The sequence below is a fragment of the Rhineura floridana genome, chromosome 7, assembly GCF_030035675.1.
Source record: "Rhineura floridana isolate rRhiFlo1 chromosome 7, rRhiFlo1.hap2, whole genome shotgun sequence".
Lineage (NCBI taxonomy): Eukaryota > Metazoa > Chordata > Lepidosauria > Squamata > Rhineuridae > Rhineura > Rhineura floridana.
Window position 1 is genome coordinate 12,455,059 of NC_084486.1, and position 19,370 is coordinate 12,474,428.

General features: G+C 41.8%; 1 protein-coding gene across 7 annotated transcripts in view; it reads right to left on the minus strand.

Annotated features, from left to right (window-relative positions):
* Positions 1-19,370, minus strand: part of POLR3A (RNA polymerase III subunit A) — a 65,757-nt gene that overhangs the window by 20,282 nt on the left and 26,105 nt on the right. For 6 of the 7 annotated variants that reach the window (XM_061634895.1, XM_061634902.1, XM_061634901.1 and 3 more), the window contains 11 exons: positions 18,692-18,761; positions 17,885-18,012; positions 17,044-17,182; positions 14,888-15,052; positions 13,130-13,302; positions 11,656-11,767; positions 8,550-8,668; positions 7,853-7,990; positions 7,043-7,213; positions 6,540-6,653; positions 6,073-6,108 (listed from right to left, as the gene is read on the minus strand). In XM_061634895.1, coding sequence (XP_061490879.1) covers positions 6,073-6,108; positions 6,540-6,653; positions 7,043-7,213; positions 7,853-7,990; positions 8,550-8,668; positions 11,656-11,767; positions 13,130-13,302; positions 14,888-15,052; positions 17,044-17,182; positions 17,885-18,012; positions 18,692-18,761 — 1,365 coding nt within the window. The remainder of the gene's footprint in view (positions 1-6,072; positions 6,109-6,539; positions 6,654-7,042; positions 7,214-7,852; positions 7,991-8,549; positions 8,669-11,655; positions 11,768-13,129; positions 13,303-14,887; positions 15,053-17,043; positions 17,183-17,884; positions 18,013-18,691; positions 18,762-19,370) is intronic. The other variant, XM_061634898.1, reaches the window with a different exon arrangement.

The following is a 19,370-nucleotide window of genomic DNA, read 5'->3' on the forward strand; positions in this document are numbered from 1 at the left end:
TGTAATAAATAAATAAATAAAATATTTACCAGTGTGTGTTCATTGCAGGAGTAGTGTGGCCCTGAATCTGGTACCTAGGCTACTGACCATGGACTACTGTATATTGGGTATTTTGCCTAAGGCTTCAGGACAGGGAATGTAACTTTTGCTCTTATCTTTGAAATTCTTGGCAGGTCTATTTCTGGCACTTTGAGTTTCCCCTTGCCTCAGAGTGAGTGACTAGTCTAAGGGGTGGTTGTTGTTGGTTTACTCAGCCCTGGTAAGGGAGGGTCTGTGCCTTGCCAGGATCAATTGCCCTGGGTTTGGGAATTGAGTCCTGGGACTGAACCGGTGCACGTTTATGGCATAGCCAATTTGCTATGGAAAAGTAATGCTCAAGCTCAAAGGAGCATGCAAATGTTTTGCTCCTTTGATAATGGACAATGGCAACCCCAGGCACTTGTAGGCTTTTGGGAGAAACCAAATTTCTGAGTTCTTGCAAAAGACAGTCACTGCATGAAAAAGAAAAAACAAGCTTTCCCTGGTTCACTATCCTTTCAAAACATTTTGTCAACAACTAGAAATAATGTTTCCTATGAGACAAAACATTGACCTTTGCTACACTGGGGATTTTTCTTAACTCTCAGATTTCAGTATCAGACCCATAACTGAATTCAGTTACATACTCAAAAAGTAGAGGAACAAGAATAATTGCTCTACCATCCAAAGTTTAAGAAAAAGTGCTTTCAAGTTACCTTAGCAACAGTGGAAACTGAAAAATGCCCCCCATTGGCTGACATCATTATGAGATGACTGTGATGTTCCTATATTAATGTATATATGGTAAGTGTTGGTTGTTTAGAAGATACATGGTAAGTGGAGTGAAAGAGGAGGGGGAGTGAATGGGCAGTAGAATGCTAGATGATTGGCTGAGTGTTTAAAATGGCTGAACGTATAAAAGGAAGAGTGAGAGTGGAATCTGGGGGAGAAGAGAAAGAGTGGGTTGTTTGGTGGGTTTGAGAGAGTGATTTGCCAGGAGAGAGTGGAGAAGGAGGGGGGTGGAGTTCGGATTAGTACTGAGTAAAACCATATGCTTATGTGCCTTAAGAAGAAATCTTGTTAATCTTGCTAGCTTTGTTATCTGTAATAAATACTTAATTTGGTTTACCAAAGGCCTGATCCTTGGCTGGGGTTTCACAGACCAGAAGGGAGGGTAAGGTAATGACCAAGGCTGAAGGGGAACTGTAACAAATGGTGGCAGCGGTGAAGAGAATAACAATACCAGTATTCAGAGTCTGTGGGAATACTAGTATTAGGACGTGACTGGTGGTTGCCTAGCAGGGGGATCTGTTGAGATCTGTGCTAGAGTGGGGAGAGAAACAATAAGAAAGGACAGTCCGGACTGGTGGAGTCCCTGGTGGTGCCTAGTGACAGGCAGTAGCCACGCGCAGGTAGGAACCTGACAGGGAGAGCCAGGGAAGGGCGTCACAATGACCACTCTGCTCCCTCAGCAAGTGCTAAGAAAGTTTACAGCTATTCCACTGGGATCCCACTCTCCTTTCTGCCCTTGTTACCAGTTGGGAAGAAACTGGATTTTTATGAGGAAAAGTTTACGTGTAAGAATACTGTTATGATACAAACACTGTGTAGTATGAAAATATTTAAGTGTTGTAGGAGGAAAAACCTTGGTGTCTTCTACTCTTGACTGAGAGCCAGAAAGAGAAACATTATCTGTAGGTTCAGCAGACAGTCAGCCAAGTGGCTATCACAGTGGCTAAGGGGAGGTTACTATGTCAGCAGTTGGCAAATCCCAGACCAGAGAGAAGACTTTCACTGAAGCTGTCTGAACAAACCAGTGAGTTAACTGGGGTGGACATAAGATGAAAATTGTCTAATGGTTTTGTATAGGTATTAGAACAAGTTCATGGGGATCTTCTTAAACCAACACTAACACAATTGTAGTTAATACAGTAGTATTTTCTTCAATCAACAGTAACATCCGATAGCCATGTTCAAACCAATTATTAAACAATGTATCTGTAAGTCAACCTATTATATTATAAACAAGCATTAATACATTTTCTTTAATATTCAAGCACTAGTCTCTTGGTCTATCTGTTCCATATCTATACCCGGCAACAGTCTGTGAGGGACAAATAAAGTAAATAAATGTATTGGACTGAAATAAATAGTGATGGCGGAACTATAAAGGAAGAAAACACACTTAATATAAGGTGTATGTGGTGGGGATCCTTTCATCTGTTAGCTTAAGTCCTGGTGAGGAGAGACACAATCCTCATCTTGGGGCCTCAGTGGTATGAGACAAACCTGACTCACAGCTTGAATTTAGGTAGTCACACACACACACACACACCACACACACACACAGAAGATTCTATTTGCCCTGGTATTTCTGCTCTTTAATTCTAAGAGGAGAGCCAGTGTGGCATAGTAGTTAGAGTGTTGGACTACAACCTGGGAGACCAGGGTTTGAATCCCCACACAGCCATGAAGCTCACTGGGTGACCCTGGGCCAGTCGCTGCCTCTCAGCCTCAGACGGAGGCAATGGTAACCCCCTTCTGAATACCGCTTACTATGAAAACCCTATTCATAGGGTCGCCATAAGTCAGGATCGACTTGAAGGCAGTCCATTTCCATTTAAGTCCCAAGAGGCAGGCTAGTTATTGGTGATGACGGAAAGGCACTCTGCACACGTGTTGGTAGTCATTCTTAATGATTACTTCACATATTCCTGGGCTCAGCCTCACAATAAATTCAGGGACTGATACTTGTGCACACACAAACCTGCAAGCATGGGGCCATCTTTAATTTCTTACTATATGATAGCCCTTTTTCTTCACTTGTCCAACTCTACCCGCTCTGTTGTCTCTTTTTTCTCTTCTCTTAAATTTGTTTTTTTTAAAAAATGGTGGTACCAGTGGTGGGAACCCACCTTGAGTCAAGAAATTACCTACTTATGAGACCCAATCCTCCTCTGGTATGCACACCTTAACGTGGTGAGGGGATTTGAGAGTGTTGAAGAAATTGACAGCAATGCCATCAGGAGTCTAGACCAAGAGGCTAGACTCCTAGCAGGGGCACCCATGGCGGAATGGTCAAAGCTGAGACACCAGACTAAGATGCTCCCATACTCAGAGGAAGGCAATGATAAACCACCTCTGAATACCTTTTACCATGAAAATCCTATGAATAGACTATCCAAAATGCAACATGAGACCCCAGGTCACATGGCACTCAGTGAGCTACTGGAGAAGAACAATGGACAAGTAAGAGTAGTGCTGTGACTAAATGACACAACTGGGTCAAAGCCGAAAGGAAGCCCGGAAGCTGATGAGCACAGTTCCATACTTTCTGCAAAAAAGACCAGTCGCAGACTGTGGTAGAGATCATGAACTGGCCATATCGAAAATCAGAGTAAAGCTAAAGAAGAACAAAGCAATCATAATGCCAAAATACAATTTAAATAACATCCCAGAAGAACATAAAGATCAAATAAGGAACAGATATGAAGCTTTAAACTTACTTGATATATCAAGAACCAGAAGAACTATGGACTGAAGTGAGAGACATTATCAGGGAAGAATACAAAAAGACAATACCTCTAATTAAAGAGAAAAACCTCACTGGATGGCTGAAGAAACACTTAAAATGGTTAAAGATAGAAGGAAAGCGAAAGTGAAGGGAGCTAGAAACACAGTTATAACCCTAAATGCAATAATACAGCAACTAGTATGTAGGGACAAAGAGAACTATTACAATAGTTATTGTATAGAAATAGAAGAGGATAATAAAAAAGGTAAGACAAGAGCCCTATTCCAAAAGATTAGAGAAATAAAAGGGAAATTTAAACCACAACTAGGGAAGTTGAATAATCAACAGGGGAAGACACTGACTGACAGAGATGAAATAAAACATGGAAGCAATACACTGAAGAACTCTATAAAATGCCAGGATGACAGACTCATTCATGGAGGAACCGCATGATGAAGAACCAGAAATTTTAGAATGTGAGGTGAAAGCTGCTCTTAAAATACTTGGAAGAAACAAATCACCAGGAATAGATGGCATACCAATAGTACAAGTTACTGAATCTGTCCAAATTGACAAAAATTTGTCAACAAATACGGAAAATAAAACAATGGCCCACAGACTGGAAGCATTCAATATACATCCCAATTCCAAAGAAAGGGGATCCCAGGGAATGCAGTAATTATCAAACTATTGCCTTAATATCCCATGCAAGTAAAGTAATGCTCAAGATTCTACAACAAATGCTCTTACCATATATGGAGCGAGAAATGCCAGATGTCTAAGCTGGATTTAGAAAGGGAAGAGGCACCAGAGATCATATCGCAAGCATACTTTGGAATGGACCAAGGAATTTCAGAAGAAAATCACCCTGTGCTTTGTAGATTACAGCAAAGCCTTTGACTGTGTAGATCATGAAAAACTATGGAATGCTTTAAAAGAAATGGGGGTGCCACAGCATCTGATTGTTCTGATGTGCAACCTATACTCTGGACAAAAGGCTACTGTAAGGACAGTATATGGAGAAATTGATTAGTTCGCAATTGGAAGGGTGTGAGACAGGGTTGTATTTTATCACCGTATTTGTTTAATCTATATCCAGAACATATCATACGGAAAGAGGGTTTGAACCAAGATGAAGGTGTGAAAATTGGAGGGAGAAATATCAATAATTTAAGATATGTAGACGATACCATACTACTAGCAGAAACCAGTAATTATTTGAAACAAATGCTGATGAATGTTAAAGAGGAAAGCACAACAGCAGGATTACAGCTGAATGAATGTCAAGAAGACTAAAGCAATAACAGAAGGTTTATATAACTTCAAAGTTGGAATGACATTGAACTTGTCAAGGATTATCAATAGTTTGATAATCACTAGAAATAATGATTCACTAGAAAAGACAATAATGCTGGGAAAAAGAGAAGGGAGTAGAAAAAGAGGAAGACCAAACAAGAGATGGATTGATTCCATAAAGGAAGCCACAGACCTGAATTTACAAGATCTGAACAGGGTGGTTCATGACAGATGCTTTTGGAGGTCACTGATTCATAGGGTCACCATAAGTCATAATTGACTTGAAGGCACATAACAACAACAACAAACAATCAGAAGATTCAGTTTAAAGTCCTTCATAACAGACTGCACATAAAAACAAATAACCACTGTATAACTTGCATAATAACTCAGACTGACATTCAAACAGCCCAAACACCATTAACTTATGATCTGAGAGCCTGTCATACAAACAACCCCTGGAGATTTCAAAATGAGATTCAGAATACAGTCCACTCACAGTATGCAGTCATGCCATACATTTAATCTCTATGTGATATTCCTGCTAGAAGACCTGCTAGAAAATCTGTGGCTCTGCAGACGCTGCTGGACTACAATTGCCATCATCTCTGACTTTTGAACATGCTGGCAGGGCCTGAGTGGAACTGGAGTCCAATGACATTTGGAGGGCCTCAGTTTCCCCACTCCTGTGTTATCGGAATTACCCCAAAACAATCGAATCTGCACTCTGTTGCTATGATCATCACGTATCAGTCTCAGAACACTGTGCCTACTGACGTTCTGTGCATCTACCAGTCTAGATAGGACCCAGCTGCCTTCCCAAAAGCTAGGGCTGAGCTGAGAAGTCAGGAAGCTCTTCCCAATATCAAGTCTGAGCCTGGTCCCTTTTTTTTTGACAAGGAGGAGGAGCCAGATTTTGAGTGCCCTCTAGAGATGGAGAGATTTGGAACTTGGCATGGAACACCCAGCTCACAGATGTTACCTTTATTGATTGATTGGTTGATTGCATTTATATATGGCGTCATAACCGAAGCTCTCTAGGCAGGTTACCTATATGGTGGAGAGAAGTTGGTCGCCCTCCTCCAACACTATGGGAATTGAGTGCCAGCACCAATGAACATATGAACAGGGCTAGGGGGACGGGTTAGTCACACAAAACACTTTCAGTTCCAGCAGTGTCACCACTGCAAAGGTCTATGTACCATACTCATCTATGCATGCATGCACACCCATGCTACAGTTACCTCATTGTATGTTGCATAACCTGTTTCAGTTAATGCCTTCAAGAAATAGGAATAACAAAGTCACAGATGTTTTGTTGTTATTGAAATAAACAAAGAAATATTTATAGGAACAAAAGCACAACATCTTTACATGTTAGTGTACTGTTCGAACCAAACCCCTTCTATTGCACACTAGTAGTATGCTAGACACACAGAACCAAAGCAACAGTCCTGGCTTGTTTTTACAAGGCAGTGCTGCCTTGCAAGTGAAGATTTATGAACCTCACCAGTTCTAGACTGGCAAATAAAAACAATTCATCGGATACTGATGCCCAGATCCCTGTATCTTAACCCAAAACCGTACTGATCAGCATTATCTAGTGACTCAAGTAGAAAACAGGTAGATTATAGGTCCTCTGTGTTCTGGGGAGAGCAGTTGATGAAGGACTAAGGATAGTTTGGGGAAAAAAATGAAGCAAAGGCATCACCTGTAGGAAGCTGTCCTGGCAGCAAAGGAATTCATTCTTCTTCATGATGGATTCAGCTGTTAACACCAATTCATTTTTACTAAGTGCTGGCTCACTTCGGCTTGGATACACGGCCTTAAGCAACAAAGTAGTATACAGATAAATTATAAGGGATTTTACATTTAGTTCCTGCAGCCAATTCAGTATGCTTTCAAAAGAGATGTAGCTCACTTTTTTCTTGTTTTACAAATGCTTCCATTCAGGACAAAAAAACAATTCTTACACATATTCTTCAAAGTTTTCTACCACAGCCTTAGAAATCTTAAAGCATCATTAAGAGCAGTTTTACAAAACAGATGCAAGATCAAGCCATATGAGATTAAGAATTCTGCTGCACATTTAATTGGTAGACACTAAAATAACTGATTCATTAAAATCATCACCAGGATTTCCTTATTAACATACATACTCCTTTATAGCATACTGAAGTTGATACCATTTTAAAGAGACACTCTATTACTTACTCTGATGTTGTCCAGGACACGCTTGAACTCCAGAGGTTCATCTTTCCCTTCCATAGCTGCAGGGTCCAAGCCATCCCCACCATAAATGAACTGAATAATGTCACCAGTTGAACTCCTGACAGTCAAGTCATACTGTGAGCACAGATCTTCAAGTGACTTTACCAGTCGTCTCTGGGACAAGAGGATATATTTTTTAATCAACATATTTGAAAAATGTACCACATGCCATACTTATAAACTCTGATAGTCGCTAGAAGGGATAGGGTGGGAAGAGCACAATGGTTAAAAAAAACTTAATTAGCCCTCTTGGCCTCTTTCCCAGGTGGCTTTTAGGTGATGATACAGGAATTCTCTTATATGAAACAGCCTTATCCAAGGCTTGTAAATAACTACTTGCCTGGTTGACTGAAACAAGAATGAATTGATTCCAGATAACCAGACGGAAAGGTTTGATAAAATGGAAGGAGGGAGTCTGATCTCTTTTTTTCTGGCCACAAACACGCCACACTTATTAATATCAGTGAATATGGTCTGATGTGATTACACAACATTATACCATTTAGTTATAAAGGGTAGACCCACACTCTTTTCTAGTACCACAAGTCTTGAGATATAGAATTCTTTCCTTCTATGTCTGTACTTTCTTCATTGTCAGAATTTAAACTGGAAGGAGATTAAGGCCACAAACAGGGAGGGGAATGCTAGTTATTTTCTGGACTTAGGGCAAGGCCAGTGAAACTTTTAATTTAATTCATGTCAGTTTTGCTACACTAAGATTGCCTTTTCCGACAGACAAGTGTCCCCAGTTACCTGCATGTATCCTGTTTCAGCTGTTTTAACAGCTGTATCAACTAGACCTTCACGACCAGCCATCGTGTGGAAGAAAAATTCAGTGGGCGTCAAGCCAGAATAGAAGCTGTTGGCAACAAACCCTTTAGCTGCTGGAAGCTGCAAGAGAGGAATAAGACTTGAAATGTGTTGCAGTAGACCATGCATTCACACTCACTGTAGTGCAGTGGTCAATAGGGTCAGACTATGACTGAAAGCAGAGAGAGAGAGAGAAGAGACCAAGAACTGGGCAAGTTGTCCATTAGAACTGCCTTAGACTTATGGAATAAGGCTCCCAAGTTTTGTTCAGTAGTTTGAAACAAGTAGCTCAGATTTTTCATTCAATTTAATGGCAATATTTAATATTTATTTAATGCTTTCTGAGCATTCAAAGCATTCCACGTGCATTACCATGTTATAGTTCTTACAGCAACCCTATCGGGTAGGTCATTAGTATTAAAGTCCAGAGAGGAATTTTTTTTGGGGGGGGGGGGAGGTTTGCCCCAGGCAACCTAGTCAATGAGTTCATGGCAGAGATGAGATTTGAACCACTCAGCCACTGCACCAGAATTTGTAGCTGTCTCTTAGCCAACGCACTGCACCAGAAATTCCATCTTCTTCTCATTTAGCATTCAAACCCCATCTCCCCATGTTGCTTAGGTCCTGTAATACTCTGTACCTTGGAATGCTTCTCAAAATGAGGCAAGGATCGGTTCTCAAAGCCATCAGGTACTCGTGACCCACTGATAGCCTGTTGTCCTACACAAGCAATCATCTGGGAGATGTTAATGAAGGAGCCTAAAAAGACAACACCGCCATAAAGCAAAAAGTTGTATCTTTGCCTCACATCCCAAAGCAACATATTGATACATGGGTTTGTTCCACTCTACCTTATCTGTGCGTGCACATTCTCAAAACACTGTGGGTTATATCCAGCATACACTTGCACAATGGGACTTCTCCTTTCTCTGGTGTGTCTCCAGAATTGGCTCCAGAAGGATCCCCAACCCTTTGGAGCAGAGTTTGAGGGTGTGGAGGGTGCAGGGAAGATGAAAGCTCAGTTGTTCAAGTGGAAGTCTTTACATAAGTGGAGAGGCAGCATTGGATACAACCACTGTAAAGAACTGTCCCATTAGTCACTTTGGACTTGCATTTATTGGGATTTGTGCAAAAATGTTTCAGAACCCATTACCAAATTAAAAAAAAACATAATAAAACCCCCAAAATTGAATTTTTATCCTACTAGATTAAACACAGGGAATATTTGGTGTAAGTGCACCCTCACATAGTAAGAGCTGGTACTCAACCTGCTAGTTCATCCAGAGCTTAAGAAACAGTTTGCAATATTGTATGGGCAAAAGCAGACAAAATGCCCACTCATACACAGCCCACTGAATTAGGCCCAGCCTACTTAGTTTGGAGAGCAAACTGGCCAGTACTCAAGTGAACACAAATTTAAGATATAGTTGTCTGTTCTTTAAGTAACTGTGCTCTGTAGAAAGTGCAGTAATGATACAGGAATGTTTCAGAAATAAAATGTGGTGCTACCAAGTGAAAATGAAGTGACACTCACTTGTGCAGCGTTCCTGTGCTCTGTAGAAAGTGCAGTAATGATACAGGAATGTTTCAGAAATAAAATGTGGTGCTACCAAGTGAAAATGAAGTGACACTCACTTGTGCAGCGTTCCATGCTGCCAGCATGTCATGTAAGGCTCCTCCCCACCCCCCACCTCTACAATGTGTAATAGTGGCATGCCGGCATGGCCTTTGTCCAGGCCACTGATCTATGGTTACTAACTGCACACAAACTGGCAAGGCAACCCAGATTCAATTAGAAGGTGACCACATGGGATGTCTCATGTTCAAGGTTTGTACGTCTGCACACACTTGGGATCACATATAAATCTTGCTGTTCTATACATCCAAATTTTGGAAGAGGAAGTCTGTATAACAATTGCCAACATTGTTATAGGAGGCTGTGATAAGACCTTTGTTAAAAAAAGCCTTCGTTAGAACCAGCGGATCTTAACAACTTCCACCCAGTCTCTCATCTCCCTTTTTTGGGCAAGGTGATTGAGAAGGTAGTGGCTGCTCAGCTCCAAGTTTTCCTGGATGAATCTGATCATCTAGACCATTTTCAATCAGGCTTCAGGCCTGGTCATGGGACAGAGACTGCCTTGGTCACCATGCTTGATGACCTACGCCGGGCATCAGACGGGGAATGCATCCCTGTTGGTACTGGCTGGACCTCTCGACAGCCTTCGATACCATCAACCATGGTATCCTTCTGGGACGTCTACCTGGGATGGGATTGGGAGGCACTGTTTTACAGTAGCTCCAGTCCTACCTGATGGACAGGACCCAGAAAGTGGTGCTGGAAGACTACTGCTCGACCCCCTGGCCATTGGCCTACAGGGTCCCTCAGGGTTCCATTCTGTCTCCCATGCTCTTTAACATTTATATGAAACCGCTGGGAGAGGTCATTTGGAGATTTGGAGTACAATGTCATCAATATGCTGATGACACACAACTCTATCTCTCACTACCACCTGATCGCAGGACGCTCATCCTAAACCGGTGCCTGGAGGCTGTGAAGGGCTGGATGTGGGCTAACAAACTGAAACTTCATCCAGACAAGATGGAAGTGTTGCTGGTCAAAGGGAAAACTGTGTCAGGGATAGGGTTGCAACCTGTTCTGGATGGGGTTGCACTCCCCTTGAAGGAGCCAGTCCGCAGTTTGGGAGTCCTCCTGGATCCTGCCCTGTTGCTTGAATATCAGATGGCTGCGATAGCCAGGAGTGCTTTTGGCAAACTCAAACTGGTCTACCAGCTGTTGCCCGTTCCTGGAAGCAGTTGACTTGGCCACAGTGACACATGCACTGGTGACGTTGAGGCTTGATTACTGTAACACACTATGTGGGACTGCCTTTGAAAATGGTTCGTAAATTACAGCTGGTTCAAAATGCAGCAGCCAGAATGTTAACTGGAGCACGGCGCAGGGAGCATATCACTCCTGTGCTTTATCGACTCCACTGGCTCCCAATTTGTTTCCGGGCCCAATTCAAAGTGCTTGTTCTGACCTTTAAAGCCCTAAACGGCCTTGGACCAATGTACCTGAGGGACCGCTTACGCCCACATGTACTGGCCTGGAATTTAAGATCTGCCTCTGGTCTCCTCTGCGTGCCTGGAATGAAAGACAGACACGCAGGAGAGAGCCTTTTCAGCTGTGGCCCCCAAGCTTTGGAATATCCTACCCCAAGAAAGCTGCTCTGCTCCCTCCCTGATGGTTTTCCGGAGACTTCTGAAAATCATCTTGTTCCGGAGAGCCTTTGGAGGAACTGAAGGTAGAACATGAACTGATTTTATGCTTCTATTTTAATTTTACCTCTTTAGTTCCTTCAGTACCACTCCCCTATGTATGTATATGTGTGTGTGTCTGTGTATATATATATATACGTGTGTATATATATATATATTTGTGTATCTGTGTGTATATGTGTATTATATATATATATTGTATTTTATGTATTTTAATTTATTTTAACGTTTTTGTTATCTTTATTGTGTACAATTTCATTACGTATGTGTTCGATTTTATTGTAAGCTGCCCTGAGTGCCTTATTATAGGGTAGAAGGGCACGATAGAAATATTTTAAATAAATATATAAAATAGTAAATTGTACCATTGACAGAACAGTTTTGCTGCCTTATTTATTTATCGGCAAGAGAGATGGAAGAATGGTTGGATAGCAGTCATTCGTTTTCTCAAGCGCTCAAGACTTTACCTTTTGAACCACAAAGAGCCATGATGAGGGGGCTGTTACTCTTATCTAGCTCTCTAAGACAGGCACTGCCAGCATGGTCTCTGATCACAGACAGCTCTTTCAGAATTAATGCCTAGGGGGAGACGTGCAATTAATAAACTGACCGTTACAAAAAATCACCTATACAGTAATAGCATAAGATCATAAGAAGAGCCTCCTGAATGAGGCCAGTGGCCCATCGAGTCCAACCTCTTGTTCTCACAGTGGCCAACCAGATGCCCATGGGAAGACTGCAAGCTGCACCTGAGTGCAAGAGCACTCTCCCCCTCCTGCGGTTTCCAGCAACTGGTATTTAGGAGCATACTGCTTCCAACTATGGAGGTAGAGCATAACCATCATAGTTATTAGCCACTGACAGCCTTATCCTCCATGAAGCATCTAATTCTCTTTTAAAGCAACCTATCACCTTAAAGATTTTGTTGCATCCTAACAGATTCTATTGACCAAGGAAATTTATTTATTTATTATTTGATTTACATCCTGCCCTTCCTCCCAGCAGGAGCCCAGGGCGGCAAACAGAAATGCCAAAAACACTTTAAAACATCATAAAAAGACCTTAAAAAAGTAAAGGTGTCCCTGCACTTGTAGTGCGAGTCGTTTCCGACTCTTAGGGTGACGTCTTGTGACGTTTACTAGGCAGACCGTTTTGTATGGGGTGGGATTGCCAGTTCCTTCCCCGGCCTTTCTTTACCCCCCAGCATATGCCAGGTACTCATTTTACCGACCACGGATGGATGGAAGGCTGAGTGGACCTCGACCCCTTTTACCGGAGATTCGACTTCCTCCTTCCGTTGATATGGATAGCACTACAAAGAAACAAGTCTGTACATGCACCATTTGGAATATAATAAAATTAATCATTGTAATAATGGAGGTGAGACCATCTTCTCACAAAATTTGCCAGTCAAACTAACAATTGTGTCATAGATTTGTTCTGGCCTTTGCCCCTTTGATTCTTCAGAGGACATAGCCACTGTATGGCAACATACCTCAGAGAGATCTGGAGCTGCCTAATTTTCTTCCCTGTTCCCATTACTGTTGAGAGCGAAATGAATGTTACCAGCTAAGGGGAATCTCACAATCAAACCAGCTATAATGTGATAGAAGCATTCACCACTCTGCAGGAAACAGAACAGTCACGAGGCAAGAAAAAAGAGGGTGCATAAACCCAAAGTCCCTGACCTTTCCTTGGGGATAATTTTGGCAGGGGGCCATGGAGTTAATATCAACTAAACAGCCTCCAAACTGAACAGACTACATTTCAGGTGGCCAAATCACAGTATATCAACCTGCTGAATCAGAATCTTAATTATTATGCTTCATCCTCTGCAATTTTGGGAGCCTATCTTCTGTAAAGCAGCCAGAGCACACAACTTGACTTCTGACTCGTTTCTCAGTATTATTACCTGAATCCAGCAGATGGTATACAACTTACCTCTAGTGTCTCTTCTGCTGTACAGCCAGGCTGCTGCTGCAGCTTCCCAGTCTTCAAAGCTTCAATATACTCATCACATTTCTTATAGCCAGCATTCAGAAGTTCGTATTTTGCCTTCAGCAGCCCTTGTCCTGGGGTTACATCACCAATTCCAATTGAAAATCCTCGATTAGCTATGTGTTCGCAAAGGAAGATGAAATGTACACATAAGCACATTGGGTGCTACGCAAAGAATTTTACTGAAGATCACTTTTGCAGTCAGGATTTAGATTCTCATCAGTGCAAGATAAAAGTATTCTTCCTTTAACTAGCAAAATTAGCTTAAAATGTTTACAATTTTATGTAAATAGCATTGCTGACTTCTGCTCTATTGTGGCACTGTACTGGGCATTTCCAGATAATCTTTATAGACATGGTTGTGGCTCATTTATTCACTGCACAGGATTCAGACATTTATTTTGTTGCAGGGCCATCACATTTTTCCTGCATTCAAATTTGATTATCTTGTCACTACTGGAATGTGCCTGTGACATCAATAGGGCAAATGACAACTACCTTCTTTGTACAATGCCCGTGCATTTTTTAATTTAGTTTTAGTTACACATTTTTCTTTTTCTTAGTTTTAATTACACATTTCTTTTAAAGTATTTGATATCCTCTATGGCTGGATGCTCCTCAGTGTGCACATAGAGGTTATCTAACACAAGGCTACTCCCTGACATGGTCTCACCAAGTAGGCTACACATGAACTCAGAGAAGAGGCAAGACAAGAGGTCCAGATCTTAGCGTAGACTCCCTTACTGACTAAGATAAGGCTGTTGTGGAGCTCAACCAGCAGCTCAATCCACAGTGGAAGAGTCCAGGAGAGAAATTGGTCCTGCCAGTCACAAACCTCAGAGCCGTCAGTCTGCCTCACTTCAGACTCACTTCACTTCAGGCAACTGAAGCCCCCTCAAAGATTACTGCAGCAACTGCCACAGAAGCCAGTCACCTAGCTCGAGTTGCCACAGTTTCTCCTAAGGGATGAACAAGCACCAGAGAAATACTGTGCTAAAAGCACGAGTCCTTTTAGGAGAGACTCCTCAATGGAGGGAGGCTTGGATGGACTTCAGGGTCTGCACTAGCTTGTAAGGGCTCAGTCTGGCTCTAACCTTCATTGCAGCAAATTGTCTACCTCTGAGCTATCTGAGGTTCTGCAACTCATGCGGAATTGAATCATAATCTGCCCTACCACCTAACTCATTCATCCAACTCAACGGCCCCATGCTGCTTTGTCTATTTCCCAGGAATTGCATCTGGTCTTACACCATCACCTTACCATTAGGACAGAACAGCCCTCTCCCTCCAAATGCACAGCCCTCTTAGAGCTCTATTTTTAAAAAGTGTTCAAAATGTCCTTTCTAGCGGTGTGCTTCTCTGCTCTGCAAAGCTAGCACTAATATGTTCATTCAGTCCAAATAGAGCAGAAAGGCTTGATCACCTGAATCAGATCTGGAGTGATATACCAATCAGAGTGTCAGACTAGAGCCAAGGAGACCTGGGTTCAAATCCCCATTCAGCCATAAATTTCAAAGGGTGACTTTGGGCCGGTCATCATTTCTCAGCTTAACTTACCTCTCTAGGTTACTGTGAAGATAAAATAAGCAAGCAATGGGGGGCACATACATTACCCTGAGATCCTTGGAGGAAGGGTGGAATAGAAATGTAACATAATAATACATGAATAAAATTACTAAAAGCATTTTCCAAAGAACTTACAGAGGTAAACAGGAGCAAGCCTCGCTAGTCGTGACATAGCATCAGCTGCCTCCACTTGTCCCCAATCTCTCAGCAAAATGTAGAAGATATTATTTTTAGATCCAGACCCTAAAGTTCCTTTGTCCAAGCTGCCACACATCAACTCACTGTTGTGGATTGCAACATCTGAAACACAGATCCATTAACTTGTCCACCTTAGAATCCCAAATAATATCACTTTTATCACCCCTTTATTTGCATATTCCAGGGCAAGGTTTGTCAATCTGTTGAGTCCTATGGACAACATTTGAATTTTGAGTGTTGTTGGTACCACCTTTTCTAGGTCACTTCTCTCCTGAATCAGCTCCAGGAGGAAAGAAAGAATGCACTTTGCTTTTCTAAGGGATTTAGGTAAAAATCAGCTGCGGTAGATTAATCTGTCCCTTGAAAAGCACATAGAACTGGCAGAGGAAGTGGGAAAGAGCCTCACTCATCCAACTTCTTACTTCAGCTCTACATTCTTTGCAAAGGAAAAAAGGAAGCCACCCTTGTTTCCCCATGACCAAGGAGGTAGCATGGTGGTGGCAGCAGCTCACAGGCTCTCTGGGCACCAATGGAAGAATTCAAGGGTGCCATTATGCTCATGAACACCATGTTGGTGAACCCTGATCTAATTCTCATCATTGGGTGTGCGGCAAGCCTGTATCAGCCTGTACCTCTTCATACTGCATCTGGGACCTCACAAGATGGAAAGTTCCACCACACAACCCACCCACCCCTGCCATAGAAATAGAAGAGTAGAATGCCATGGGAAAAGTTGCTAGTTTTCTAGGCAAGGAATTTTTTTGTTTGTTTGAAGGACCCTCAGCTGCAAAGTGGAACAGCCCACAGGCTTAGAACCACAGTGAGAACTAGGCCTAAGTAACTGCAAGAATATACAAAGGACACAATGAAGAGGCCTCCTCACTGCTCATCTATCAAAGAAATCCATTTTCTGTCAACTAAATCAACTGCTTTGAAAATAATATTGAATAAAAGGCAGAAAACTATGAGGATGTTCTAACACTGTAGTTTTCATCCTTTTCAGACTTGGGATCACCTTTAGCCCCAGCCTGCAATATGGCAACTTTTTCAAAAAATATCAATCCATTTTTCTTTTCCTTCTGCTTTTCAGCCCTTCTCTTAAAGAAACCCTTATCAAAATAACAGTGGTTGTGCCACTTGTGCAACTCAGTGCAAATCAGGGCATAACCCAGTCATGGATTCTTGTCTACCACTTGGAAGACTACCGCTCTAACCCACCCAGAAACAAGTTATATGGTAGCTGCAGAAACCATTAGGAACCAAGATGTGTGTGAGTGTGATCCAACCACATTCCAGACATTTCATATTTTGTAACAGTTTAAGTCCCCCAGGGCATATCAACAACAGTAAGTTCTCAATCACAAAGGCCATGGGGTCTTTATCAATAAAAACTAATCACAACAATAAATAGAAAAAATAAAACAAGGACAGAAGCATAATTAAACATAATAAAACAACGACCTGACTTTCTGTATGCAAATCTACAATTCATAAGAAGGAGATAGTTATTTTCTTACTCTGATATGTCAGCTACAAAAGTAAATTTGGCTTTGCTAATTTAATAGACAAGAGAAGCAGGACTGCCTCTTCATTCAAAATGCACATATAAGATGGAAGTGTATTTTAGCCTGAGGTCTACAACATCCTTCACAGGATTTTTTTACTGCAGCCAGAACCAAGATTGCACTGCAGATGTCCACACCTTACTTAAGAACATATGCTTTGGGGCAGCAAGAAGTCTTTCATCAGGAGCCTCAACTGTATTTTCTACAAGGCCAACCAAGCGAACCTTTCCTAGTACAACGTCCTGCAAGCATTTGTTTAAGTTTAGTTAAGCTTCTTAGTTAAACAATGTTCTTATTCCAAAAATAATTTAGGGACTGTTTAGTAGCTTGATATGGACCAGAACAATTGTTTCAGATTAGTTAGCTTCAGAAAAAGCAAGGAAAGATTGCCCAAGTTTTGCTCTTTGGCCAGTTGCTAACAAATAAAGGAACAGCCAGAACAAGTTGCACTTGCCAAACATTGAAAATTTGCATTAGAAATAATAGGTCTCAAGTAATTTCTTTTCTAGCTGCAGATGCCTCACTTACAGGAATCATTGCTGCACAAGTCTTCTCCCTTGCCACAATACTGCTTGCCCTTGGTTCGGAGGTTGGCCTTTACAGCACAACTGTCACTAGGCTTCAAAATTATACCGAAGACCTGTTTTCCTGTCCACAGGGTTACCGGCTGAAAGAGGACAAAGAATTGTGAACACAAGAAGAACAGTTTCTACTAAACCCAGAGAACTAGAATGTTCAATAAACCAGGCTTTACTCTAAGACTCCAAACCACACTTCCACATCTTGTCAACTATTCTGGCCCAAGTCACAACATACCTATAGTAAAAAATGGGATGGTGCTATGGCTACAAGCTCTACTAATTAAATTGATTAAATCAACCAAAGCTTTAATCACTGATTAAAATCTGCTCTCTGATTAATCCATGTGGCTGAGGCCAAAGGATATACATCCACACAGATGTACCAGCTCCCTCTACCCTCACCAAATGGAAGAAAAAGCAGCTTCCTTGTAATCATTTAACGGGGAAACCTTTCTGGTTTTCCTTTTAGCGATAAGAACTACATAGACAAGGGAAGCAAAGTATGCTCAGCTGAAATCAACAGTAATTTGGATCTGCTCCACCTGTGATGGAAATATCTCTGAAACCCAAAGCTGTGCATTTACTGTGATGCAATACACAGAGTACAGGGGAGACTAGCCATCGTGATGTACTCAGCTATCAAGTTAGAGGCTTGCCAACCTAAAATGACTCTCACCCTGCCTCAAAGTTTGCCTTTTAATATGTTGTACAACAGCACCATTGAGACCTGCTCCAATCCTACCCCTGAAAAACCTTAAGCATGTGTCTTTCTCCAAGACACCCCATACCTTGAGAATTGCTGGAGGTGGAAGGCGAACTTTAATTTTTTCATCCTTGCCAACAAGGACAGAAGCAATAATCTGACAAGCTTTAGCTCGGTCAAAAAAAGTGTCTTTCAGCGTGAGGAGGTAAGCACCTAAAAGAGTATGTGCGAAACAAAACACTTCAGTGTACCAAGTACAAATAACAGAATAGAAAAGGTATTGAGTAACATGCACCATACTGGCAATATGTTTGAATGAAATTGCATTACACAGAACTACAGCAATACGAACAAAGTATTATGCATCTTACCTATCTTTTTATATAAAAATCAATACTTTTCATGAAAGTTGCATTTTAGAAGCGAAAAAAGGACAAAAAACCCTAGTATAAAAGTAACTGTGAAGGAAGAAAATATTTTACCAAGTTTTTGGCATAGCTCTCCTTGAACACATTCAACAGAGATAAGACTAAGATTAAGTCTAAGAAAAAGTGGCCACATTTATAGGGCCTGGTCTCTAGTGAAGAAGTCTCAATGTTGATGCAATCTTGCACCCATCTTCACCATACACTGGTCATCTCACCATGTATACTGACGAGTTGAGTAACCACAGTCTGTCCCACAGGGAAGCGCTATTCCGATGAGGCTCTTCCACACCAATGTTAATTTCTTGTACAAAGAGTTATTGTTCCAGCAAGCATGAGCAAGGAAGATCAGGTATGACCTATCATTATCTCTCCATGGAAATGTTTAAGAGTCCTTTCAAACAAATGGGTCTCTCTCTCATACATACACACAGACACACCCAGCTAAAATGACTTCAGATACAGACCTGTAAGGAAATCCTGAATTGCAGCAATAAGAGGTTCTCCATTTCTTGGTGTAACCAAGTTTGCTTTGGTCTAGATGAAGAAAAATACATTTCACATGCAAAAATGCTTTTCACAATATGTTAAAAACTTTCAGTTTGTACATGATCATACTGTTATAGACTCCTTTCTACAGATCTACTCCTTCCTACTACATATATAACACACACCAAATTCCATTGCAGTGTCATGGCCCCGTCAGAGGACTCCTCAGACGAGGATGACTCGGGAGTAACAGCAGCAGACCCAGAAGGAGAAATGGAGAAAACTCCTGAGAACCCAGCTCCTTCTCCCCCTCAGCTGCAGAGCACCCCAGACACAGCTGAAGCCTTTCAGCCAGACGCAGACAGTGAACAGGATACTCCCCCCTCACCTGCAGAATGTAGACAACAGAAGGTCAGGCAGAAGAGGGGCAGGCCTGTCCACTTAAGGCCAAAACGCTGATGGCTCACACCTGCTGACAAACCTGCTCCTTAAAAGTCAAACCTTGGCTTCAGCTTGTTGCTGACTACAATGTCAGGCATGACCACTGTGTGTCTTCCTATCCCCTGAACCTTGACTTGGACTGATCTCTCGGCAAACTAGACCTGGACCTTCACTGACGTCTCTTCTGGATTTCTGGCTTGGCACGTAAGCTTTGAA